General features: G+C 47.3%; 1 protein-coding gene across 6 annotated transcripts in view; it reads right to left on the reverse strand.

Moving 5' to 3' along the window:
• Window positions 1–1,309: 1,309 nt before the first annotated feature.
• Window positions 1,310–27,447, reverse strand: part of dysf (dysferlin, limb girdle muscular dystrophy 2B (autosomal recessive)) — a 407,686-nt gene continuing 381,548 nt past the window's right edge. For all 6 annotated transcript variants that reach the window (XM_087991921.1, XM_087991945.1, XM_087991926.1 and 3 more), the window contains 8 exons: window positions 22,242–22,330; window positions 20,920–21,015; window positions 17,101–17,242; window positions 15,243–15,342; window positions 13,695–13,861; window positions 12,496–12,605; window positions 9,261–9,408; window positions 1,310–4,215 (listed from right to left, as the gene is read on the reverse strand). In XM_087991921.1, coding sequence (XP_087848047.1) covers window positions 4,177–4,215; window positions 9,261–9,408; window positions 12,496–12,605; window positions 13,695–13,861; window positions 15,243–15,342; window positions 17,101–17,242; window positions 20,920–21,015; window positions 22,242–22,330 — 891 coding nt within the window. In that variant the 3' untranslated portion in view covers window positions 1,310–4,176. The remainder of the gene's footprint in view (window positions 4,216–9,260; window positions 9,409–12,495; window positions 12,606–13,694; window positions 13,862–15,242; window positions 15,343–17,100; window positions 17,243–20,919; window positions 21,016–22,241; window positions 22,331–27,447) is intronic.

The raw sequence follows: 27,447 nt of genomic DNA on the forward strand, positions 1-27,447 counted from the left end.
CTTTGTAATTCACAGTAAGGGACCTATGGACAATTTATAATGGTTGCTGTCTAGTGATGGTTACTCAGCACCAATTCTGGAGTGGGATATGTGTAATTTGAAACAGATCACTAAATTATGGAACTTAATCAGGATGAAGGAGGTCATTTGGCCCAACTTATTTGAACTAGCTCTCTCAAGCAGCTGTTACATTTAGATATATGGTGAGTTTGGGAGAACCAAGTGATTTTAGAATCTTAGAATTGTATCGAACACATAAGGCCCTTTGGCCCATCAAGTCTGTACTGCTGAAAATACACCATTATCTACAGTGGTCGCATTTTCCCACACTAGGCCCATACCATAGAGTCAGAGAGTCATAGAGACATACAGCATGGAAACAGACCCTTCGGTCAAACCCGTCCATGCCAACCGGATATCCCAACCCAATCTAGTCCCACCTGCAAGCACCTGGCCCATATCCCTCCAAACCCTTCCTATTCGTATACCCATCCAAATGCCTCTTAAATGTTGCAATTGTACCAGCCTCCATCACTTCTTCTGGCAGCTCATTCCATACACGTACCACCCTCTGTGTGAAAAAGTTGCTCCTTAGGTCTCTTTTATATCTTTCCCCTCTCAACCTAAACCTATGCCCTCTAGTTCTGGACTCCCCAATCCCAGGGAAAAGACTTTATCTATTTACCCTATCCATGCCCCTCATAATTTCATAAACCTCTATAAGGTCACCCCTCAGCCTCCGATGCTCCAGGGAAAACAGCCCCAGCCTGTCAGCCTCTCCCTATAGCTCAAATCCTCCAACCCTGGCAACATCCTTGTAAATCTTTTCTGAACCCTTTCAAGTTTCACATCTTTCCGATAGGAAGGAGCCCAGAATTGCACGCAATATTCCAACAGTGGCCTAACCAATGTCCTGTACAGCCGCAACATGACCTCCCAACTCCTGTACTCAATACTCTGACCAATAAAGGAAAGCATACCAAACGCCTTCTTCACTATCTTATCTACCTGCGACTCCACTTTCAAGGAGCTATGAACCTGCACTCCAAAGTCTTTCCTTGAATGATAGGAAATAAAATTAAGGTTACATAATTCACATAACAATTGGGAACATGCATGATTGCAGCATGCAGTTCCTAACATAGGGTTCCATTCTTATGACCGCTGGTTACACTGTTGTACATCATTGGGTAAACACTATCAATTCTATACAGGCCTTGGGGTCCATGAATGAGCAAGAAAGACAGGGGGGTGAGAAACAGCACTGCTGTCTGCTTCTGAAAAACATCTGAAAATATAGCAATCTCAATGTTTTTAAAATATATATATATTTATTTATTTTAAATTCAAACACGTCAAGATTCATATTCTTGCAAAACCAACAACAAAATCAGTTATTTCTTCACATCAACCAACACTCAGCGCATTCCCCTCTCATGCTTCTGCCCACCCCAAGAAGGACTGTGTGACAAGGTGGGTACGGTGGGGAATATAGGGACACAGGGCCATTCAGCTTCTCATTTACGTTATATTCTGTTCGATCATCCCAACCTCATTTACACATCCTTGCCCCTTACCCCTTGCTGAACAAAAAGCCATCGATCGCAATCTTCTATGTGTCAATGAACACGACATCCATAGATTTTTCAGGGTAGAGAGTGCCAGACTCCTTCTCCATGGATTGAGGGACAAGTCAAGTATTGCTGGAGAGAAAAATAAGTTCCTGAAGATTTTGGTTCCACAGTTCTCTGGCCCAATGCATTGAACAGACAGCTCCCTATGTGGTTCACCTATGCTCACTACAGGCGACACAGGGATCCATTCTCTACCAACCCTTGAATTATCCAGGAACTTGGAATCTGCTTTCATTTTCTCCATAGCAGTATCTCAACCAATCAGAGTTAGCTTGACCATCGTTTATCCTCCCACAGCATAAAGTGTAGAGACTGAATTTTGGAGTTTTTGCATTGGTCCTTATCTCACTATACAGCAAGTTCCATCCTTCCTGATTCCCCTCCTGAAAGTCTAACACTAACGTTTAGGCAGTTCCTACTTCATGTGGGATTTCTCCAAGAATTGAAAAAGTTTCTTTGTGTAGATCAGAAAGATATTGCATTTCTACGGCATGTTTTATATCTGCAAAAAAAAAAAAGACACCTTATTTTTGGGCATCTCCAGGCCTCAGGGTGGAGGGAGATCTCTAGGCCCCAGGGTGGAGGGAGATCGCTAAGTCTCAGGGTGGAGGAAGATTGCCAGGCCTCAGGGAGGAGAGGGAGATCACCAGATCCCAGGGTGGAAAGGGATCACCAGGTCCCAAGGTGGAGAGGGATCTCCAGGCCCCAATGAGGAGGGTGATCATCAGGCTCCAGTGTGGAGAGAGATTCCAGGCCCCAGTGTGGAGAGAGATCTCCAGGCTCCAGTGTAGAGGGAGATCTCTAGGCCCCAGGGTGGAGAGAGATCTCCAGGCCCCAGTGTAGAGGGAGATCTCCAGGCCTCAGTGTGGAGGGAGATCTCCAGGCTCCAGTGTAGAGGGAGATCTCCAGGCCCCAGTGTGGAGGGAGATCTCCAGGCCCCAGTGTGGAGGGAGATCTCCAGGCCCCAGTGTGGAGGGAGATCTCCAGGCCCCAGTGTGGAGGGAGATCTCCAGGCCCCAGTGTGGAGGGAGATCTCCAGGCCCCAGGGTGATAGAATCATAGATTCCCTACAGTGTGGAAACAGGCCATTCAGACACAAGCACCCTCTGAGCAGCATCCCAATCAGACCCTCGTTCCCTACCCTATCCCTGTAACCCTGTATTCCCCATGGCCAATTCACCCTGACCTGCACATCTTTGGACTGTGGGAGGAAACCGGAGCACCCGGAGGAAACCCACGCAGACACGGGGAGAACGTGGAAACTCCACACAGACAGTCGCCCGAGGCTAGAATCGAACCCAGGTCCCTGGAGCTGTGAGGCAGCAGTGCTAACCACTGAGTGGTTATTTCTCAGTGAGGGTTTCAGATTATTGAGACGTCAGTGTTTTGTACAGTGGATATGAGCAGAGTAAGTGCAGTTCCTATAATACTGTCCTGTAATGTTGCATGGCTAATACATTGCCATTCAGTAGCGCCGGAGAGGAAAGATTCAGCTCCATTTACCACTCATTCTCTCACATGGTAACGTCATTCGGGCAGGGCTCAAAACAAAAAAAACGATTTGCTGAAAAATCTGGAAAAAAAAGGGAGGCAGCTCACTAGCACCTTCTCGAGGGCAATTAGGGAGGGGCAATAAACGCTGGACGAGCCAGAGACACCCACAGCCCATCAATGAATAAAAAGAAGCTGATGGTGGTATAGAGAGCACGTCAGTGATCAGATAAAAGCAGTGAACATTCTGTTTCTTGATTTGTTATCGAATGTGGTGGGAGATGTCTTTGGAAGGGCTTGACAGGGCGTCATGTGTAAGGCACCACCTTTAACAGGAAAGTCCTTCGTTCATGTCTTTTGTGCCATTGAGGTCCCAAAGGCAGGAGACGATGGAAGGCGCGTTTAATAACGACAAGGCTTTCTTTGACTGGGTGCCCAGCCGCCACCTCAGGTACTCACTCCCATTGCCCTCCAGCTTCCTTGGCCGGTCATAGACCAGGGTCTGATTTTCACCAGCGGGTGGGAAGACCAATCTTGAGGTACAGGGTTGGATGGGGGTTTTAGAGGAGAAGAGGGGTCTCGCAGTGCAATAGAAGTAACAACCCCAGGTCTAAAGCCAAGGAACCATACAGTGCATTCAGAAGAGGCAGCTGTTTCGCCATTACACGGTTCCAATTGCAACGTCCACCCACTCTTTGATGAAGCCTCTACATGTGAGCTTGGCCAGAGAGAGAGAGAGAGAGAGAAAGCATGGAGGAAGAGAGAGAGGGAGAGGAGTATAAGTCAGCGGAGATCAGAGTAAGCAGGGTTGGTGAGCAAACCCGGGCATCTCTGTCTAACACCGACAGTGTGTAAAAGCAGTGAAACGCCAGCGGGGATGGCACCGGCTAGCTACCCATGACTGGCTGCAAGCGTTGGGCATGAGGCTGGTAATCTCCTATTGGAAGGCTATACTGTTCCCTGTAAGCACAGGTACCCACTGGAGGTGAGGTGTGGACAGCATTGGCATGGAGACCTCCACCTCATCCTGCTCCTTTCCAATTGGAAGGCCTCAGCTGAAAGGTTTCACCAACTTCATAGCAGCATATTCCTGTGGAAATGGATGCAAAGAGTTAGATTCATCTTCTATCGTGTGCAGATTGCAAAGTTATTAAAACAGCCCAGCTCGGTTCAAGCTCTCTAATGTTTTAATCCAATGTTTCTACCTCGGTGTCTATTCTCTGAGACCTCTGCACCAGCTTCTACCCAGCTACGTAAACCTGGTCATGGAAACCTGACCCAGGAGTAGGCCACTCAGCCCCTTGAGCCTGTTCCACCATTCAATATGATCATGGCTGGTCCTCTATCTCAAAGCCATCTTCTCACTTTCTCCCCATATCCCCTTGAAATCTACAGAAAATTATCTATCTCTTTCTTGAATAATATCCTTGACCTCCACAACCTTCTGTGTTGAGAATTCCACAGCCTTTGTGTGAAAAAATCTTTCATCTCATGCTTAAATGGTCTATCCCATATTCGGAAACTGTGCCCCTGGTTCTAGACGCCCCACCCAGGGAAAATATCCTCTCTGCGTCCAGTCTATCCAGCCATGTTAGAATTTTATTCATTTCAATCAGATCCACCTCTCATACTTCTCAACCTTATTCATTTCAGCTCCAGTCAAACCAATCTCTCCCCATAGGACAGTCTTGTCAACCCCAGTATCAACCTCGTGAACCCCCGCTGTGCTCCCTCTATCCCCTTCCTGAGGGAGGGAGACCAGAACTGCTCACTATACTCCAGCTGTGATCTCACCAGTACCCTATATAACTGAAGTAAGCCATCCCTGCTTCTGAACTCAAACCCTCTTGCAATGAAGGTCAGTGTACCATTTCCCTTCCTCATTGCTTGCTGAACCCATCTGTCTACTTCCATTGGCTGGTGTACAAGGACACCCAGATCCCTTTGTACATTCACACTTCCCAATATCTCACTCTTCCTTTCTGTTTTTCATATCAAAGTGTACAGCTTCACATTCAACCGTGTTATGCTGCATCTGCCACGTGTCTGCCCACTCACTCAACTTGTCTACAACACCTTCTCCAGCTTCTTTATATCCTCCTCACAATTCCCAATCCTTCCCAGTTTTGGGTCATCAGTAAACCTGGAAATGTTCTATTTGGTGGTCCTCATCCCTTCACGTATCATTGTCAATCACTGATCCTTGCGCTACTTCACTCGTGACTACCTACCATTTGGAAAATGGCCCATTCATTCCCACTCTCTGTTTCCTAGCTGTCAACTCCTTCTTGATCCGTGGCCATATACCGCCCTCTATCCCAAGTTCAAGAATCGATTTCTACACTATTCCTCTAACCAACTATCTCTCCTTTATCTGTACATTTGCTGATGAATCCTCTTGCCCTACATTTTGATGTCACCTCCCATATCCTCAATCTCTATCTGTGCTCTGCTACCCATTAAACTCACCTCATTACCCAACTGTTTCTGTTCAGTCAACTCTCCTTAACTTATGTCCAATGACTGTTCCCCAATCTTCTAACCAACTCTCCGCCATCCCAGCTCGAAATCCATTCCCTCCCCTCTCATCCATCACTCATTCATCTTTCCTCCAGTTTTCTATACCCACAGCACTCCTCCCTCTGTCTATTGATCCCTCTTCCTACAGGGGTGAGGGGTGTCACACTGTAGACCCTCAGACATTTGTGGCTGAGGATATTCATCAGCCTTTAATCCCATTGGGCGTTCCCACAAGTGCCAATCAGTCTGAATCCCTTCCTCATCCTTGATGTACCATGCCTGAAATCCACCCTTAATACAGGGAAATCCGAAGCCGCCCGAGTTCTCAATGCATCCGGCTATTTCCCTCTGGTCTCTGTACATCACTGGGATCAATGGAACCCTCCAATAGGATCACTCCTGGGAGATGGAGCATCTGGGTTCTAGCCAAGTCTACAGCAAGAGGTTAACCAGTTAGCTACAAATCTTAGATCATGAGGAGAGATTATACAAACAGCCACGTGTCCCCTGGAGTATTTGAGATTTAAGAGTGATCGCAATGCGGTATTTAGAGTAAATAATAAGATGAGATAGCAAATCTCTTTCCACTGGTGGTAGCGGCAATGGGAGGGCAGGGATGGAGAGAGTCGGGGGAGAGGCAGTAAGTGGATCTCTCAGCCAGGAAACATAAAGCTAAACTCACAATTTAGCTCCTCACAATTCCCAATCCCTCCCAGTTTTGTGTCATCAGTAAACCTGGAAATGTTGTATTTGGTGACCCTCATCCTTTCATGTATCATTGTCAATCACTGATCCTTGTGCTACCTCCAGGCTAGGAGGTAGGCCTAGAGCCATGCCAAGGCCTAGAGAAGTTAGGCATTAATTCTTTACATGTACAGAGCATGGTCCAAATGTGATACTGTCTCCCACACAAACCTAGTTAGAGGCTATGGGCTCGAACAACATTCCAACACTAGGACTTGAGATTGCATTCCAGAACTTGCTGCATCCCCAGGCCAAGCTCCTCTAATCCGATCCTAACATCAACAGACAATATGACAAACCGCCCACGTGTGTCTGAATGCAGGACCAATCAGATCCAACCAATCCTCTCGATCGTCAGTAACCTGATGGAAGGTGTCATCAACAGTGCTCAGCAATAACCTGCTCAGTGACACCCAGTTTGGGTCCCACCAGGGTCACTCAGCTCCTGACCTCATTACAGCCTTGGGTCAAACATGGAATAAAGAGCTGAACTCCAGAGGGGAGGGGAGTGTTTGTAACGAGGTCAGCCAGGTAGACCTCATAGAATATGAGTTCCCTGACTGGGGCTGTTAATCTGGTGCAAACAGGGAGCCCTGGCTGACAGATATAAACAGGAGTGTCAGAGGTTCTGTTCACTCTGAGAGCTGGCTCTGAGGGAGTTGGATCAGTCTCAAGGACTCTCCACATGTAAATGAAGGGTGACTTGGTGACGGATATTGGCCTCTGCAGAGTTATTTCAGTAAGGTGAGAGTGAGAACCCTTGACATCAAGGCTGCATTGAAACATGAGGAGGCCACTCAGCCCCTTCAGCTCATTAAACAGGAACAGGAGGAGGCCATTCAGCCCCTCAATCCTTATACACAGGAACAGGAGGAGGCCATTCAGCCCCTCAACACTGTTACACAGGAACAGAAGTAAGCCTTTCAGGCCCTCAATCCTGTTACAGAGGAACAGAAGGAGGCCATTCAACCCCTCAATCCTGTTATACAGGAACAGAAGGATGCCATTCAGCCCCTCAATCCTGTTACACAGGGACAGGAGGCCATTCAGCCCCTAAATCCTGTTACACAGGGACAGGAGGCCATTCAGCCCCTCAATCCTGTTACACAGGGACAGAAGGACGCCATTCAGCCCCTCAATCCTGTTACACAGGGACAGGAGGCCATTCAGCCCCTTAATCCTGTTACACAGGAACAGAAGGACACCATTCAGCTGCTGAAGCCCATTCCGCTATTGAATGAGGTCATATCTGGAATCCTAACTCATTTCCTTGAAGAGAAATACCCAACAAGACCTTACCTAAGTTTTCTAAATTCTACTCCAGAGTCCATGGCCTTTTGGAGCAGCCTGCTTCAGATTTTCACAATTCACCCCCAAGTCGCTTGATTTTAATTATAAACCTGTGCCCCTTTATTCTGGGCTCAATGACCAGGGAACAATCATTTCTCTGTCAATGACTGTAGAGTTTCAACACATAATCCAGCTGTAACACATGATTCTTTGGCAATGTAAAAGCTTGTTTCCCCTTGAGGGAGAGGACCAGACAATTGTTGCTGTGTCACCATCGTCTTACCAGGCCTTGGGGCCTGCTCTCTCATTAGAGAGAAGCGACTGGTGGGGATTTAACCTGAGGGTCACCAGACCTCAGATGAGGGAAAAGATTGAGAAGGAGAGTCCTTCATGGTAACTTTCAATCCGGTGATGGGAATTTGAACCCATGCTCTTGGCAAAACATTACTCTGTCAATCGACGATCCAGCCAACTGAGCTAAGCCAATTCCCTCCAGAAGGTATAATCTCAGTGAAGGGAGGGAGACAGAGATGAGGAGGACGTACTTCCCTCAGAGGGGAGTCAAGCTATGGAATTCTTTACGAGATTGGGTCATCCAGTGTACTCAAGGCTGAGATAGACAGGTTTTTGATCAGTGAGGAAATCAAGGGTTATGGGGAAAAGGCAGGAAAGTACAGAGTTGGTGCTCCAGCCGCGTGATACCTAATTAGCATATCCCTTAATCAGGCTAATGCTCTGTCATGGGTTCAAATCCCACTTGGCGACTGGTGGAATTTATAATCAATTCCTAAATCTAGTTTCATGATCATGAAACTAACATTAATTGATTAAATTGGTTCACTAATGTCCTTCAGGGATGGAAATCTGCCTCCCATGCCTGAGGTGGCCTACATGTGACTCCAGAACCACAGCAACATGATGGCCTCTTACCTACCTTCAGAAATGGCAGAGTAAGCCGCTCAGAGTAATTACAAATGATTAGTAGAACATAGAACATGTTGCATTGACCTTTTATCCTACTCTAAGTTCAGGATAACCTACATACCCTTCGTTTTACTATCATTCATGTGCCTATCCAAGAGTCACTTAAATGTCCCTCATGTCTCTGACTCTACTACCACCGCTGGCATTGCATCCCACACACCCACCACTCTCTGGGTAAAGAACCTACCTCTGACATCTCCCTTATACTTTCCTCCAATCACCTTAGAATGATGCCCGCTTGTGACAGCCATTTCCATCCTGGGGAAAAGTCTCTGGCTGTCCACTCTATTTCTCAACATCTTGTACACCTCTATCAAGTCACCTCTCATCCTTCTTCTCTCCAATGAGAAAAGCTCGAGCTCCTTCAACCTCTCTTCACAAGACATGCCCTCCAGTCCAGGCAGCATCCTGGTAAATCTCCTCTACACCCTCTCTAAAGCTTCCACATCCTTCCTATAATGAGGTGACCAGAACTGAACACAATATTCCAAATGTGGTCGAACCAGGGCTTTGTAGAATGACTCCCACACCCTGTCAAAGGATGGAAAGAAACCTGTGTGCATGGTGTAGGCACAACCAGTCGTCTGTCAAACTCACCGGGAAGGAGTAAAGGAAGATGACGACAAACAGAATCAGGATAAGGAACACCAAAAACGCCAGGATCACCCACCGGAACTTCCTCCAGACGATGTACTTCAGGGTCTTCAAGGGGGAGGTGAACCAGAGGAAGGAGGTGTCTGGTCGCCTATCACACAATGATGAGGAGATGGTTAGAACTTGCTGCAGTTACCAAGGCTCGTCAAGTTCATATTCAACCAGCCAGCTACAGTACAACAACAACACTTTCAAGGTCAGCTCGAAAACAGTCCGAGACACCGTTCGGCTGTGGGAGGTGCATGAGTGCTTGTTCTTCTGGAACTTGGTGACACAGAAGCCAATGATCCCTCTCCCTCACTGATCCAGGGACACAGGTATGGGCCAGAGTTGAAGTAGTTGACAGGGATCTAAAGGACTACAGAGATAGGGCTGGAGGACAGGACTTGCTGCGTTTGCTCTTTCAAGATCTGGTTTGGACACAATGCGTTGGATGGCCTCCTTCTGTACTGTAAATTCTGTGATTTCTATCCAGCTCCAGTGTGCTCCAAGTACAGGGGGTGTATTGGAATTGTTAAGGGGCCCTGCGTTAAAACTGATGCCACTGTCAGAGATGTGAGAGAGCCAGAGCTGTTTTTAATTCCATTTAACATCACCTCACTTCTATGTCCTTGTCAGTGAATGGAATCAATTGGTCACAAGGTGATGGCCAGGGCTGGACTGCTTAGCCTCTAAGCATCCCAGTACGGGAACCGTTAATCTTAGAGTTCAGTTGCCATCTTAACCTCTCCCCACCCAACTCCCACAAAGCTGGGCGTACAAAAGGGAACACAATGAATGGTTAAACTGACCTTCGTTTCTCTCAGTGTGAGGCAACTGGAGTTTCACACCCAATGCTTGATTCCACTGGGCACACAGCCAGTGAAAGGGCATGATTGGGGTCAAACAGCAAGACAAGGTCGAAGGCAGGTCAAGGGTCAGGTACAGCAAGGGACGAAAGGGTGTGAGAATAATTTATAAAAACATTATAAGCCAAAGCAACACATGAAGGGGCAATGCTCTGAAAGCTTGTGATTTGAAATAAATCTGTTGGACAATAACCTGATGTTGTGTGACTTCTGACTTCGGCCTCACCAGTCCAACACCAGCACCTCGACATCAGGAAGGAACGGACCCAGAAGTGAAATGTTTTTCAAATCACTCATTGGGTGATGCTGGCTAGGCCTAGCATTTATTGCCCGTCCCTAGTTGCCCCTTGAAAAGATGGGGGTGAGCTGCCTTCTTGAACCGCTGCAGTCCATGTGCTGTGGGTTGACCCACAATGCCCTGAGGGAGGGAATTCCAGGAATTTGACCCAGTGACGGTGAAGGAACGGCAAACAGGACGGTAACTGTCACTATCATCATTAGGCAGGAAAGTGATAGAGGGGACTGTCTGTCCAAATTCTCAAACATAGCAATCTTGATGGGCAAAGACAACCTTCTCCCAGCCCTGAAGTCAGGTGATACAGCAGTAATGCAGCTGAGGACTACTCAGTGCAATGAAATGTTATTGATACAGACATGAGGTGAGAAGAATGCCCAGTGATGGAGATTAGAGTCAAATACACATGTATAGGTGCTGCATTTTGGGAAGGGAAATCAGGACAGGATTTATACACTTCTTGGTAAGGGCCTGGGAGGTGTAGCTAAACAAAGAGACCTTGGAGTGTAGGTTCATAGCTCCTTGAAAGTCGAGTCGCAGGTAGATTGGATAGTGAAGAAGGAGTTTGGTATGCTTTCCTTTGTTGGTCAGAGCATTGAGTACAGGAGTTGGGAGGCCATGTTGCGGCTGTACAGGACATTGGTTAGGCCACTTTTGGAATATTGCGTGCAATTCTGGTCTCCTTCCTATCGGAAAGATGTTGTGAAACTTGAAAGGGTTCAGAAAAGACTTACAAGGATGTTGCCAGGGTTGGAGGGTTTGAATTACAGGGACAGGCTGGGGCTGTTTTCCCTGGAGCGTCGGAGGCTGAGGGGTGACCTTATAGAGGTTTACAAAATTATGAGGGGCGTGGATAGGATAAATAGACTAAAGTCTTTTCCCTGGGGTCAGGGAGTCCAGAACTAGATGGCATAGGTTTAGGTGAGAGGGGAAAATTATAAAAGAGACCTACGGGATAACATTTTCACACAGAGGGTGGTATGTGTATGGAATGAGCTGCCAGAGGAAGTGGTGGAGGCTGGTACAATTGCAACATTTAAAAGTCATCTGGATGGGTATGTGAATAGGGCTGAAAATGTGTTGCTGGAAAAGCGCAGCAGGTCAGGCAGCATCCAAGGAGCAGGAGGATCGCGTTTTGGGCATGAGCCCTTCTACAGGAATTTCGGCTCATGCCCAAAACGCGATTCTCCTGCTCCTTGGATGCTGCCTGACCTGCTGCGCTTTTCCAGCAACACATTTTCAGCTCTGATCTCCAGCATCTGCAGTCCTCACTTTCTCCTGGGTATACGAATAGGAAGCGTTTGGAGGGATATGGGCCGGGTGCTGGCAGGTGGGACTAGATTGGGTTGGGATGTCTGGTCGCCATGGACGCATTAGACCGAAGGGTCTGTTTCCATGCTGTACATCTCCATGACTCCATGACTCTATGTTTGATTTAACTCCTCGATCATCATTGGTACATGAACTGTGTTCTGATCAGTTTGCCATGGAACCCCTACCTGTTGGTATCACACTTTTTTCCCTGTGCCTTGCCCCAATTAGATCCTGCGTAAAGAGGAGCATTAAATGTTCCTCTGTCAACATTGCCAACAGGGAGAAGTGTCCAAGTCTCACACTGTCCTGGGCTTGACAATTATCAGTCCAAATCCTGGAGCTCTCTCCCTGACACCAGCAATGAGAGTTCCTTCACTGAGTGGACTGCTGGGAGTCCAGGGACAGGGACCTCACCGCTACCTTAAGGGGCAGCTAGGAATGGACAAGAAATGCCAATAAAGCCAATGATGCCCTCACCCTGAGAACGATCAGAAACGGTTCTGAAGGAGGGTCAACGGACTCAAACCGTTAACTCTGAGTCACCCTGTCTCTGCAGAGATGCTGCCAAGCCTGCTCTGTCATTCCCTGTGTTGACAGTATTTTGTTTGTACAAGAATTAAGATTGAGCTGATGGCTATTTGTGACTTAGCCAAGCTCGGAGAGGACTGCCTGTGCAGCGTCTGAGTGCCCACAGCGTCCACACACACCGAGACCTCCTTACTTTGGTTGCTCCAGTTTCGGGTTCATATTGGGCTCATCCCGGCCCTGCCCAGCAGGACGTTCCTCCTTCTCCTCCTCCGTCACGATCTCCAGGGTCATCTCCACTTTGCCCTGTCGAGGGAAGAGGCACAAACCAAACAAAATCAGAGCTTCAGCCACACTCGGCCAACAGAGACAGCCAGGCCCTTTTACCCGACACATTCACAAATTCGGAAGCAGCAGATTATCAGAGTAGGGAAGGGAAAGGTCTTGCATTGCTATAGCACCTCCCACAATACCACAGAGGTGCTCTGCACGGCCAGTGAAATCTGCAAGAAAACACAAGTGTGCGACATGTGAACAGGAGTTGGCCATTCAGTCCCTTTACGGCGGCTGTGCTGTCACTGAGCCGTTTTGGGGCCCGTATCTTGGAGGGGGCGGCAGAGGAGGTTCACAAAAATGATTCCAGGGATGAAGGGACGAGATTGGGTTGGGATATCTGGTCGACATGGACGTGTTGGACTGAAGGGTCTGTTTCCATTGCTGTACATCTCTATGACTATATGACTCTATGAGGGGCATGGATAGGGTAAATAGACATGGTCTTTTTCCTGGGTGGGGGAGTCCAGAACTACAGGGCATAGGTTTAGAGTGAGAGGGGAAAGATATAAGAGGGACCGAAGGCTGCAAATTTATCACGCAGAGGGTGGTACGTGTATGGAATGAGCTGTCAGAGGAAGTGGTGGAAGCTGGTACAATTACAACATTTAAAAGGCATCTGGATGGATATATGAATACGAAGGGTTTAGAGGGATATGGGCCAAGTGCTGGCAAATGGGATTAGATAAATTTATGATATCTGTTCAGCATGGATGAGTTGGACCGTACGGTCTGTTTCCATGCTGTGACTCTATGACTCGAATCATTAACTCTGCTTACTCTCTCCAGACAGATGCTGCCAGATCTTCTGAGTTTATGTAGCAATTCCTGTCTTTATTTACGATCTCCACAGGACGTCGCTCTTATTTGTGGTTGAGTGGTAAACATTGTGCATTCTTCGAAGAGTGCTACAAGGTGTCCCACATCCACCCGAGAACGGGCTTCAGTCCAACAACTCAACGGGGAGGCAGCAGTACCCCTATGTGAAAGGCGCTATCTAAATGCAAGTTACCACGGGGGACCCTGAGCTGATCGGCAAGTGAGGATGAGGTGAATTCTTACAGCAAGGATCTTCTCTCCATGTGACTCAGCAACACAGGGCCACCAACCCTTCACCGATTTCTGCTCAAACAGAGAGACATGTTTCTCACTCTCCAGCACCATCAGACCGCACTTCTCGGGAGACTTGGCCGGTTTTGGCATCCTGTTGAGATCCATCTGAATCGACCCTAAAGGCAATGAAGGACTTCAATCAAAGGGTACACCAAGAAAAACCCAGGATTGATCGTAACTCTCAGTGATTCTCTCTCACACCCACCCAGACAGAATTACAGAATCCTTACAGTGTGGAAGCAGGCCATTCTGCCCATTCTCACCTTCCCTTTGGCGACATGGTGGCTCAATGGTTCACGTGGCTGCCTCACAGTACCAGGAACCCAGGTTCAATTCCAGCCTCAGGAGACCATTTGTGTGGAGTTTGCACATTCTCCCTGGGTCTGCGTGGTTTTCCTCCGGGTGCTCCGGTTTCCTCCCACAATCCAAAGATGTGCAGGTCAGGTGAATTGGCCATGCTAAATTGCTCATAGTGTTAGGTGCATTACTCAGGGGTAAATATCAGGTAAGGGAATGGATCTGGGTGGGCTACTCTTCGGAGGGTTGGTGTGGACTTGTTGGGCTGAAGGGCCTGTTTCCACACTGTAGGGAATCCAATCTAATCCAAGACTCCTTCTATACCCCCGACCCAAAGAGCATCCTAATCACACCCAGTCCTTCCTTGTATCCCTACATTGGCTAACCCAACTAGCCTGCACATTCCAGGACACTATAGGCAATTGCCCATGGCCAATCCAGTGAACCTGGACTGGGGGAGGAAACCGGAGCATCTGGAGGAAACCCACGCAGACACGGGCAGAATGCGCAAACTCCACACAGACAGTCACCCGAGGCTGGAATCGAACCTGGGTCCCTGGTGCTGTGAGGCAGCAGTGCTAACCACTGAGCCACTGCACTACCCATTTTACTCTCAGTCCAGAAGCTTTGGGGTCACTTTAACAGAGACTGCTTTTATTTGCGCATTGTGTTCACACTTTCCAAACCCAAGCCCTTGAACATCACAAAGACGTTTGAGATGATGAGTGTAACGTAGATTTGTCCACTCGCTGGCAGAAACCAGGAGTATCGCAGGTCCGATGCTTAAACCAGGAGGACTTTCCTTACAAAGAGTTGATGAGGTTTTAAAACCAAAACATTCACAAGAGGTGGGTGCAGCATTTACTGCCCGTCCCTAGTTGCCCCTTGAGAAGGTGGGGGTGAGCTGCCTTCTTGAACCGCTGCAGTCAGTGGCTTTATTGGAGATGGGGTCTGTCACATTTCACGTTTACCAACTCGACCTCCCCACTTACTCCAGGAAAATCCGGCCTATCTTGGATTGTCGGACGTTAATCCATGATAACACACAGTGCGGGATACTGGAATACTCTGCTCTGCCCTCTGGGCAATAAATGCTGTCCTAGCCAGCGATGCCCACATGCCCCGTAAATGAATAAACGAATGAACGAGAAAGAAATTCGAGTGTTGTAACTCCCACTCAGAGAGGCTGCAGCAACCTACCCAGATAGTCATCGAAGGAGAATTTATCGTTGTCCCAGATCTGGAGGATGAGCTGAGGTGCAATCTTTGTTTGCGTCTTATCCAGACTCCAGAAATGTTCCTGGAAGAGAAGCAGAGAAAGTCTTGACTTGGTGGGTTTGTATCACATTGGAACCTTCTCAAAATGGCTCAGGGTTCAAGTCAACCAGAGCCACCAAGAGGCACCTGGGATTGGGACCAGGTCAGTGTTGGAACCGAGGCCCTGCATTCACAGCCCTCAGAGTCAACACCAAACACTGTCCCCATCAAACACTCCCAGGACGTGGGCAGCATGGGGTTAGGTACAGAATAAAGCTCCCTCTACACTGTCCCAAACACTTCAGCAGCAAGTCTAACATCATGTACATTCTCGTATCTTGCAGCTTGTATGGGAGGTGCTTGGATATTATGTCAAATGCCAGGATCCCTGGACTTCATTCAGTGAAGTCAAAGAAATTTTTAATGCACTGGGGAATGACCATCTCCAACAGGTCATTGGCATTACCATTGTGGAAATCCCTGCCCCACCCATGTTCTGGAGATAAACATCGATCTTGAATTTAGCTCAATCAGCCTCATTCATGCTGAGACCACAAGGGATTACAGACTGTATATTCATTAGGGAGTGACTCACCTCCTGACTCCACAAAGCCTGTCCACCACCTACAAGGCACAAGTCAGGAGGGTGATGGAATATTCCCCACTTACCTGGATGGGGGCAACTCCAACAACACTCAAGAAGCTTGACACCATCCAGGACAAAGCAGCCCAGCACCACATCCACAAACATCCCCTCCCTCCATCACCAATGCTCAGTAGCAGCAGTGTGTACCATCTACAAGATGCCCTGCAGGAATTCACCAAAGATCCTCAGACAGCACCTTCCAAACCCACAACCACTTCCATCCAGAAGGACAAGGACAGCAGATACATGGGAACACCACCCCCTGCACGTTCCCCTCCGAGCCTCTCACCATCCTGACTTAGAACATAGAACATAGAAAAGTACAGCACAGAGCAGGCCCTTTGGCCCACGATGTTGTGCCGAGATTTAATCCTAATGTAAAATATAGTAACAATCTACGCACACCTCAACTTGGAAATATATCGCTGTTCCTTCACTGTCACTGGGTCAGAATCCTGGAATACCCTCCCTCAGGGCATTGTGGGTCAACCCACAGCACCTGGACTGCAGCAGTTCAAGAAGGCAGCTCACCCCCACCTTCTCAAGGGACAACTTGGGATGGGCAATAAATGCTGGCTTTAACAAAGATGCCCACATCTCAGGAACAAATTAAAAAATGGCAAGCCTTATTTCCCAAACGAAGAGGAGATCTGTACCTTAGCACATAGACACGGCAGCACGGTGGCTCAGTGGTTAGCAAGGCTGCCTCACAGTGCCAGGGTCCCAGGTTCGATTCCAACCTCGGGTGACTGTCTGTGTGGAGTTTGCATGTTCTTCCCGTGTCTGCGTGGGTTTCCTCCCACAGTCCAAAGATGTGCAGGTTAGGTGAATTGGCCATGCTAAATTGCCCACAGAGTTAGGTGCATTAGTCACGGGTAAATATGGGGAATGGTTCTGGGGGATTTACTCAGAGGGTCAGTGTGGACTAGTTGGGCCGAAAGGCCTATTTCAACACAGTAGGGAATCTAATCTAATCTGACACTTTCCGGAGAGCAATAAGTGGGGAGACAATGACGAAACGGGAGTAAAACAGAATTCTGAGTGCAACAATAAAGACGAGAAGCAATCCCAGCCTGGCCACGCAGGGTTTAGACATGAAAGACGTTTTAAATGAGTCCTTCTACCTCCCCCAGACGGCTCCTACCTCCCCCTCACCTTCTTGGCAATGGAGCAGACTTGTTCGGTTGGCAAATACTCAAACGGGAAGATGAATCGCCAGTTGAAGTTTCCTTCTCCACCCATCGACCTGTAATGGACGTCTGTTTTCTGTTTGTTGCCCTCATAGCCCACAAGCCAGCTGGAGACAGAGAGTGTGTGTGTGAGAGAGAGAGAGAGACAGAGAGAGAGAGAGAAAGAGAGAGTCAGAGACACCTCATAATAGCCCCGCAGAGCCTGGAGTCTCTCTGTCACGTGTCACAATGTTACAACGGTTGCAAGGAAACTCTGCACATTCACCAGATTGGACATCTCTGGGCCTTCAGCCATGTCGATGTGAACAAATTCTCTTTTTCTTTTTAAAGGAACATTTAGTGTTTGACAATAAGTGCCAACCTTGCCTTCATCCAACGAATGAATGCAAACTTTAAAATTACGCAATGCCTTCGATCAGAGAGAAACAAGGACCTCACAGGAGCAATTACCAAACAGAATGGACATTGGACCAAAATGTCACAACCTCTTAACACAGTAGCAGGTTATTCAGCCCATTATCGAAGCAGAAACAAAGAGTCCTGAGAGACAGGATGTACATGTATTTGGAAAGGCAAGGACTGATTCGGGACAGTCAACATGGCTTTGTGTGTGGGAAATCATGTCTCACAAACTTGATTGCGTTTTTTGAAGAAGTAACAAAAAGGATTGATGAGGGCAGAGCGGTAGATGTGATCCATATGGACTTCAGTAAGGCATTCAACAAGGTTCCCCATGGGAGACTGATTAGCAAGGTTAGATCTCATGGAATACAGACAGAACTAGCCATTTGCATACAGAACTGGCTCAAAGGTAGAAGACAGAGGGTGATGGTGGAGGGTTGTTTTTCAGACTGGAGGCCTGTGACCAGTGGAGTGCCACAAGGATCGGTGCTGGGTCCACTACTTTTTGTCATTTACATAAATGATTTGGATGTGTGCATAAGAGATACAGTTAGTAAGTTTGCAGACGACACCAAAATTGGAGGTGTAGTGGACAGCGAAGAGGGTTACCTCAGATTACAACAGGATCTGGACCAGATGGGCCAATGGGCTGAGAAGTGGCAGATGGAGTTTAATTCAGATAAATGTGAGGTGCTGCATTTTGGGAAAGCAAATCTTAGCAGGACTTATACACTTAATGGTAAGGTCCTAGAGAGTGTTGCTGAACAAAGAGACCTTGGAGTGCAGGTTCACAGCTCCTTGAAAGTGGAGTCGCAGGTAGATAGGATAGTGAAGAAGGCGTTTGGTATGCTTTCCTTTGTTGGTCAGAGTATTGAGTACAGGAGTTGAGAGGTCATGTTGCGGCTGTACAGGACATTGGTTAGGCCACTGTTGGAATATTGCATGCAATTCTGGGCTCCTTCCTATCGGAAAAATGTTGTGAAACCTGAAAGGATTCAGAAAGGCTTTACAAGGATGTTGCCAGGTTTGGAGGATTTGAGCTATTGGGAGAGGCTGAACAGGCTGGGGCTGTTTTCCTTGGAATGTCGGAGGCTGAGGGGTGACCTTATAGAGGTTTACAAAATTATGAGGGGCATGGATAGGATAAATAGACAAAGTCTTTTCACTAGGGTTGGGAAGTCCAGAACTAGAGGGCATAGGTTTAGGGTGAGAGGGGAAAGATATAAAAGAGACCTAAGGGGCAACTTTTTCACGCAGAGGGTGGTACGTGTATGGAATGAGCTGCCAGAGGAAGTGGTGGAGGCTGGTACAATTGCAACATTTAAGAGGCATTTGGATGGGTATATGAATAGGAAGGGTTTGGAGGGATACGGGCCGTGTGCTGGCAGGTGGGACTAGATTGGGTTGGGATATCTGGTCGGCATGGACGAGTTGGACCGAAGGGTCTGTTTCCATGCTGTACATCTCTATGACATTATGCTGGAATCCGAGGTAGACAAGCAGGAGGCTGGGTGAACACAGCAAGCCAGGCAGCATCAGGAGGTGGAGAAGTCAACGTTTCGGGTATAACCCTACCTCAGCACAGGGGGGGGGTGGGAGCTGCAGGGAAAGGGGGAGGCGGGGGGGGGGGGGGGGCAGGGTGGTGAAGTGTGGATAGGGGAAGGCAGGTAAAGGGTACAAGCTGGTTGGTCAATGGGAGGAATGAATCCGGTTGATGGCAGGGAGGAATGGAAATGAGGGGGAGGGGCTGGAAAGGGAGTCGAGAGATGGGGAGGGAGGTTATCAAGCAGAGCAGACAAAAGAAAATGTTTCATTTAAACGGAGAGAGATTGAGGACTTTGCAGTTCACAGTGACCTGGTGCAGTAAGGGACAAATGTTAGTGTGCAGGTACTACAAGTAATTCAGAAGGCAAACGAGATGTTGCTTATTACAAGGCAAATGGAATCTTAAAGAAGGGAAAATGTTCAACAACTGCAGAGGGTAAGACATCCTCTGGAGTGCAGTTTCAGTCTCCTTTCCTAAGAATAGATACAATTACGTTATAAGCAGTTCCGGGAAGGTTTAGTTGCCCGATTCCTGGGATGAAAGGGTTGTCTTATGAGGAATATTTGAACAGGCACATCTGCATCCATTTACATTCAGAGGAATGAGAGGTGATCTTATTCCATATTACCACCATCCTGGACTTGAATGGCACCCACATTCACAAGCATCCACTCCCTCCATCATCGATGCTCAGGAGCAGCAGTGTGTACTGTCGACAGGATGCACTGCAGAAATTCACTAAAGGTCCTTAATCAGTTCCTTCCAAACCCATGATCTCTTCCATCTAGAAGGACAAGGGATACATCGGGACACCGATTTCAAACAAAGACAAGGAGAAACGATTTCCTCTGGAGGATCTGTGGGATTGTGGATCTCAGTTCCCCAGAAAGTGGAAGTGTGGCACTCCTGAATATTTCGAAGGCTGGACTATGTCGATTCCTGACTGACAAAGGAGTCACAGGGCTACAGGATAATACAGTATTGAAGAGACCCATCAGCCCATCGAGTCCAAAGTGACAAAAGCAAGTGAAAGGATATCAGGGCTAACTGGAAAGTTGAGGCCACCAACTGATCAACCAAGGTCTTGATCCCCAGCAGAACAGGCTCAATGGGCTGAATAGCCTACGTAGGTGTGTTGTATGTTGCGAAACTCTACAGCTTATTGGCACATCTTCCAATTTCTGTCACCTTTGTGCAGCTACCTTGCCTCCCCCTTAAGACTATAAGAAATAGGAGCAGGAATAGGCCATTCAGACCCTCGACCCTGTTCTGCCATTCAATAGGATCATGGCTGATCTGATATCCCTCATGTCCGCTCTCTTGCATTTTCTCCATTCCCCTTGATTCCCTGATTGACCACAAATCTACCTCAGCCTTAATTATGTACTCCCTCTGGCCCAGAGTGCTTCAGCATTGATTTGAAGAAGATTAGGAGCACTCTCCCCAATTTCAACTTCATTACAGTTTGTCATGATGCCAGTGGGATGTAATACCCAACTGCACATACATACCATGGCATCCAAAATTGTAAGATAGTCCTCAAGAAATTGATGGAAAATTGTGGATGAAACCTCTTCAACCAGAAGTTGCTGAGACCGAGCAGCTCTATTTTGGGACTAGTTGAGGTGAACAGAAGGGAAGTCTGGAAAACCACGTGACAGGGAAAGCAATGGAAGACTACACCGATGGACTGAGATGGATAAAGTTGGGAGGATATTTGTGTGTAACAGGCACGTTATTAAAATAGCTCTTTCTGTGTTCTCAGCTTAATGGAAACGGATGTAACACACCGGGAAAATAGACACTGAAAAAGAATGATTTCACAAAAGCACTGACCCTTTCACATATATATCACTCATCTTCTCTCCTGTTATACTGAGGTCATCTAAGATTACATCGTTGGTGTTCCATATGATACATCGCAGGTAAAACCTGGAAAAGAGACAGAGGTAATACAGACAAGAGAAACTTCAGAAGAATGATTGTTCACTTTGTCATTCAACCAGAAAACCATATCCATTCACAATCCCATCAAACAGGACAGGGACAGCACGGGGTTAGATACAGAGTAAAGCTCCCTCTACACTGTCCCCATCAAACCCTCCCAGGACAGGGACAGCACGGGGTTAGATACAGAATAAAGCTGCCTCTACACTGTCCCCATCAAACACTCCCAGGACAGGGACAGCATGGGGTTAGATACAGAGTAAAGCTCTCTCTACACTGTCCCCATCAAACAGGACAGGGACAGCTCAGAGTTAGATACAAAGTAAAGCTCCCTCTACACTGTCCCCATCAAACACTCCCAGGACAGGGACAGCACGGGGTTAGATACAGAGTAAAGCTCTCTCTACACTGTCCCCATCAAACACTCTCAGGACACGGACAGCATGGGGTTAGCTACAGAGTAAAGCTCCCTTTACACTGTCACCATCAAACACTCCCAGGACAGGCACTGCACGGGGTGAGATACAGAGTAAAGCTCCCTCTGCACTGTCCCCATCAAACACTCCCAGGACAGGCACAGCACGGGGTTAGATACAGAGTAAAGCTCCCTCTACACAGTCCACATCAAACACTCTCAGGACAGGAGAAAGTGAGGACTGCAGATGCTAGAGATCAGAGCTGAAAATGTGTTGCTGGAAAAGCGCAGCAGGTCAGGCAGCATCCAAGGAGCAGGAGAATCGACGTTTCGGGCATGAGCCCCACACTCCCAGGACAGGGACAGCATGAGGTTACATGCAGAGATAATCTCTCATTAGAGCTAAGTCTGAACATTGACTGAATGAATTAAATTACAGTTTAAGCTACAGGAATTCAAGATCTTTGAGACAAGTTTTAATTTGACATTCCCAAGTTTGTTGGTGTCTGAACACTGCACTGGAATGTTGCAAACCCTTACACAGCAGCACGATAACTTAATAACAGGAGTAGGTCAAAGCAGAATAGTCCCTCCAAGACCGTTGTGTCAATCAACTCGACCCTGGCTGATCTGTGGGTCAGCTCCATCTCCTGGTGAGTCTCGAACACCAGAGAGAGTGATTGTTGCCAGTCTGGGAAAGGTGAGGTCCCTGCACCCACAGGACAACAGGAGACAGAGAAAGACCGAGACAGCAACTTTAATACTGACTGTGTGAGAGAACGGGCAGGAATCTTACCGTTTCGCTTTGCGAGGGGTGATGTTGAATGGAGGTCCTGGGGGTCCAAGTGACTTGGGAAAGATGTCCACCCAAAGTTGGATCTTTCCCTAAAGAACAGACAACACACTCTGTGGAACATTAAGTACATACTGGGGAGGATTCCATGAGAAGGATCTGATTCCACATTGGTTCCTTGACTGCACTTTCCTATTTCTCATCTTTTATTATTTTTTTTTCACTCATTCATCGGATGCAGTTATTGCCCGTCCCTAGTTGCCCCTTGAGAAGGTGGGGGTGAGCTGCCTTCTTGAACCGCTGCAGTCCATGTGCTGTCGGGTTGACCCACAATGCCCTTAGGGAGGGAATTCCAGGATTCTGACCCAGAGACAGTGAAGGAACGGTGATATATTTCCAAGTCAGGATGGTGAGAGGCTCGGAGGGGAACTTGCAGGAAGTGGTGTTCCCATGTATCTGCTGCCCTTGGCCTTCTGGATGGAAGTGGTTGTGGGTTTGGAAGGTGCTGCCTGAGGATCTTTGGTGAGTTTCTGCAGTGCATCTTGTAGATGGTATACACTGCTGATAGTGAGCTTTGGTAGTGGTGGGAGTGGATGTTTGTGGATGTGGTGCCAATGAAGCGGACTGCTTTGTCCTGGATAGTGCCAAGCTTCTTGAGTTTTGTTGGAGCTGCCCCCACCCAGGCAAGTGGGGAGTATTCCATCACCCTCCTGACTTGTGCTTTGTAGATGGTGGACAGGCTTTGGGGAGTCAGGAAGTGTCAGCGTTTAAGAATAGCAAAACATAAAAGCCCATCGACTTTGCTCCACCATTTGATCATGGCTGATGTGTCTCTCAATCCTATTCTCCTGCCTTCTCCCCATAATCCTTGACCCCCTTACTAATCAAGAACCTATCTATCTCTGTCTGAATTACACTTAATGACTTACCCTCCCCAGTCCTCTGTGGCAGTGAGTTCCACAGATTCCCCACCCTCTGGCTGAAGAAATTCCTCCTCATCTCAGTTCTAAAGGGTCGCCCCTTCACCCTGTGCCCTTGGGTCCTTGTCCCTCCTCCTAGTGGAAACATCTTCTCCACGTCCGCTCTATCTAGGCCTCTCATTATTCTGTAAGTTTCAATCATATCCTCCTCATCTTCCTAAACTCCATCGAATAGAGACCAGAGTCCTCGACCACTCCTGATGTGACAAACCCTTCATCCCTGGGATCATTGTTGTAAATCTCTTCTGGACCTCCTCCAGCACATCCTTCTTTAAATACGGGGTCCAAAACTGCTCACAATATTCCAAAAGCAGTCTGACCAGTACCTTATATAGCCTGTTATGAAGGTGCAGAAGTGTACTGTACCTTTAAGAGAGTGAAGGACCTAGCAAGCGCACAGAATGCTGGAGAATTTACAATGGGACATTTGGTCCAGCAGCTAGCACTGGCTGGGTTGCTATGATAAAAAAAAACAAATTTGAATTCAGCCAATCAGTTTAAATTATATCCCAAAATAGCAACTTCCAATCAAGTTTAAACTTAGTATATTGACAATTTTAAAACCAATGAAACAATCCGATGCTTTAGGGTATAAGACCGTGATAAAATTGAACAGTTGGGAGGAGAACTGCCAAGCCACCAGCATGTACAGACTGCCCGAAACACAGCTCTCTTAAAGGTACCTTTATCAATCAGTGACCTGTGAAACAGAAATCCCTAAAAAGAAGACAGAGGGAGATACAAAGAGAAGATTCGACAGCTGGCTGGTTTTGAAATTTGAATTTTTTGGTAAATCTTAATCGGGGTTTTTATCGGGCTAGTATTTTAGAAGGGGAAGGTAAAAGATAGTTAGAGGAAGGAGTTGTAAATAATTGTCAATTAATTATTCTCTGTTATACTTTAAAAAATAAAGTTGTTATTTTTTACTTTAAATAGTGACTTTTGGGAATAGTTCTTGGTGTCTTGAATTTTCACAGATTTCTGCACGAGGTAAGTCAGCTCTGTGTTGCTGGTGTAAATTTGCTGGGGGGTGGCTTTGCCTCGTAACAAGCCTCAGCAGTATATCACTGTCCTTGTATTCAAGCCCTCTCGAAATTAATGCGAACATGGATCGAGTCTATAGGATTCTTAAGAGGGAAGGTGAGCAGCCAGACATCGTGGTACTTAATAGTACCAATGACAGGCACGAAAAGGCAGGGCAAGCAGAATAGTATTCTCAGGACTGCTACCGGTGCCACGGGCTAGTGAAGTAGGAACAGAGAGCAAGTGTAGTTGAACAGATGGCTGCAGGGCTGGTATAGGAGAGAGGGCTTCGGTTATGTGGATCATTGGGATACCTGCTGGGGAAGGTAGGACCTGTACAAGGAGGATGGATTGCACCTGAACTGGAGGGTTACCAATATCCTGGGCGGGAGGTTTGCTAGAGCTCTTCAGGAGCTAGGTTGGCAGGGGGATGAGAACTGGAGCTATGGATCAGAGGATGGAATAGGTAGTGAACAGACAGACTCAGCGTGCAGAGAATCTATGAGGAGGGATACACACTTGATAGGGCAAAGGTGCAGTCAGTGGGATGGGTTGAAATGTGTCTATTTTAATGCAAGAAGTGTCAGGAATAAGGGTGATGAACTCAGAGCAAGGATCAGTATGTGGAGCTACAATGTTGTGGCCGTTACGGAGACTTGGATATCACAGGGGCAGGAATGGTTGTTGGATGTTCCAGGGTTTCAAAAGGAATAGGTGATGGGGCAAAAGAGGTGGAGGAGTGGCATTGCTAATCAGAGTTAGTATCACAGCTGCAGAAAGGAAGGTCATCGGGGAGGGTTTGTCCACAGTCAGTCTGGGTGGAAGTCAGAAACAGGAAAGGAGCAGTCACTCTATTGGGAGTTTCCTACAGACCCCTCAATAGCAACAGGAACACAGAGGAACACATTGAGAGGCAGATTTTGGAAAGGTGCAGAAGTAACAGGATTGTTGTCATGGATGACTTTAACTTTCCTAATATTGATTGAAACCTCCTCAGTGCAAATAGTATGGATGGAGCAGTTTTTGTCAGGTGTGTCCAGGAAGGGTTCCTGATGCTATATGTCAATAGGCTGACTAGAGTGGAGGCCATATTGGATTTGGTGATTGGCAACTAACCATGCCAGGTGTCAGATCTTTTGGTGGGAGAGCATTTCGGTGATAGTGATCACAACTCCCTGGCCTTTACTATAGTCATGGAGAGGGATAGGAGCAGACAGTATGGGAAAGTATTTAATTTGGGAGGGGGAATTACAATGGCATCAGGCAGGAACTGTGGAGTATAAACTGGGAACAGATATTGTCAGGGAAATACATGACAGAAATGTGGAGGTTGTTTCGGAAGTACTTGCTGATCGTGCTGGACAGGTTTGTCCCACTGAGGCAAGGAAGGGATGGTAGGGCAAAGGAACCTTGGGTGACAAGGGATGTGGAACATCTAGTAAAGAGGAAGAGGAAGCTTACTTAAGGTTGAAGAGGCAAGGATCAGACAGGGCTCTAGAGGGTTACAAGGGAACTAGAAAGGAACTGAAGAATGGACCAATGAGCTAGAAGAGGGCATGAAAAAGCCTTGGCAGGTAGGATTAAATAAAACCCCAAGGCGTTCTACACTTACATTAAGAACAAGAGGATGGCCAGTGTGAGGGTGAGGCCGATCAGGGATAGTGGACGGAATTTGCGCCTGGAGTCGGAGAATGTAGGGGAGGTCCTTAATGAATACTTTGCTTAAGTATTCACTACTGAGAGGAACCTTGACATTTCTGAGGACAGAGTGAAACAGACTGATATGCTCATACAGGTTGATGTTAAGGGGGAGGATAGGCTGAAAATTTTGAAAAATGTAAGGATAGATCAATCCCTTGGGCCAGACGGGATATACCCGAGGTTACTACAGGAAGTGAGGGAAGAGATTGCTGCACCTTTGGCGATGATCTTTGCATCCTCACTGTCCACTGGGGAAGTGCCAGATTATTGGAAGGTGGCAAATGTTATTTCCTTGTTCAAGAAAGGGAAGAGGGATAATCCTGGGAATTACAGACCAGTCAGCCTTACATCTGTGGTGGGCAAATTATTGGAGAGGATTCTGAGAGGCAGGATTTATGATTACTTGGAAAACCATAGTTTGATTAGAGATAGTCAGCATGGCTTTGTGAGAGGCAGGTCATGCCTCACAAGCCTTATTGAATTCTTTGAGGACGCGACAAAACACATTGATGAAGGTAGAGCATTGGATGTGGTGTATATGGGTTTTAGCAAGGCGTTTGATAAGATTCCCCATGGTAGGATCATTCAGAAAGTAAGGAAGAATGGGATACAGGGAAATTTGGCTGTCTGGCTACAGAATCGGCTGGCCCATAGGAGACAGAGGGTGGTAGTAGATGGAAAGTATCAGTGACCAGTGACCAGTGGTGTTCTGCAGGGAATCGGTTCTGGGACCTCTGCTCTTTGTGATTTTTATAAATGACTTGGATGAGGAAGTGGAAGGGTGGGTTAATAAGTTTGCCGATGACATGAAGGTTGGTGGAGTTGCGTGTAGAGTGTAGGGCTGTTGTAGGTTGCAACAGGACATTGACAGGATGCAGAGCTGGGCTGATAAGTGGCAGTTCAACCTGGAAAAGTGCGAAGCGATTCATTTAGGAAAGTCAAATTTGAATGCAGATTAGCAGGTTAAAGGCTGGATTATCAGCAGTGTGGAGGAACAGAGGGATCTTGGGGTCCATGTTCATTGATCCCTCAAAGTTGCCACCCAAGTTGGTAGGGTTGTTAAGAAGGCATTTGTTGTGTTGGCTTTTATTAACAGGAGGATTGAGTTTAAGAGCCGCGAGGGTATGCTGCAGCTCTACAGAGCCCTGGTTAGATCACACTTGGAATATTGTGTTCTGTTTTGGTTGCCTCATTACAGGAAGGATGTGGAAGCTTTAGAGAGGGTGCAGAGGAGATTTACCAGGATGCTGCCTGGATTGGAGGGCATGTCTAATGAAGAAAGGTTGAGGGAGCTAGGGCTTTTCTCAATGGAGCAAAGAAGGAAGAGAGGTGACTTGATAGAGGTGTACAAGGTAATGAGAGGCATAGACAGAGTAGCTAGCCATGGACTTTTTCCCAGGACGGAAATGGCTATCAATAGAGGGCATAATTTTAAGGTGATTGGAGGAAGGTTTAGGGGAGATGTCAGAGGTGGGTTCTTTACACAGAGAGGTGTATGTGCATGG

Source organism: Chiloscyllium plagiosum, unplaced genomic scaffold, assembly GCF_037043375.1.
Source record: "Chiloscyllium plagiosum isolate Xiang-an unplaced genomic scaffold, Cpla_swu_hap1 HiC_scaffold_1, whole genome shotgun sequence".
Classification (NCBI taxonomy): Eukaryota; Metazoa; Chordata; class Chondrichthyes; order Orectolobiformes; family Hemiscylliidae; genus Chiloscyllium; species Chiloscyllium plagiosum.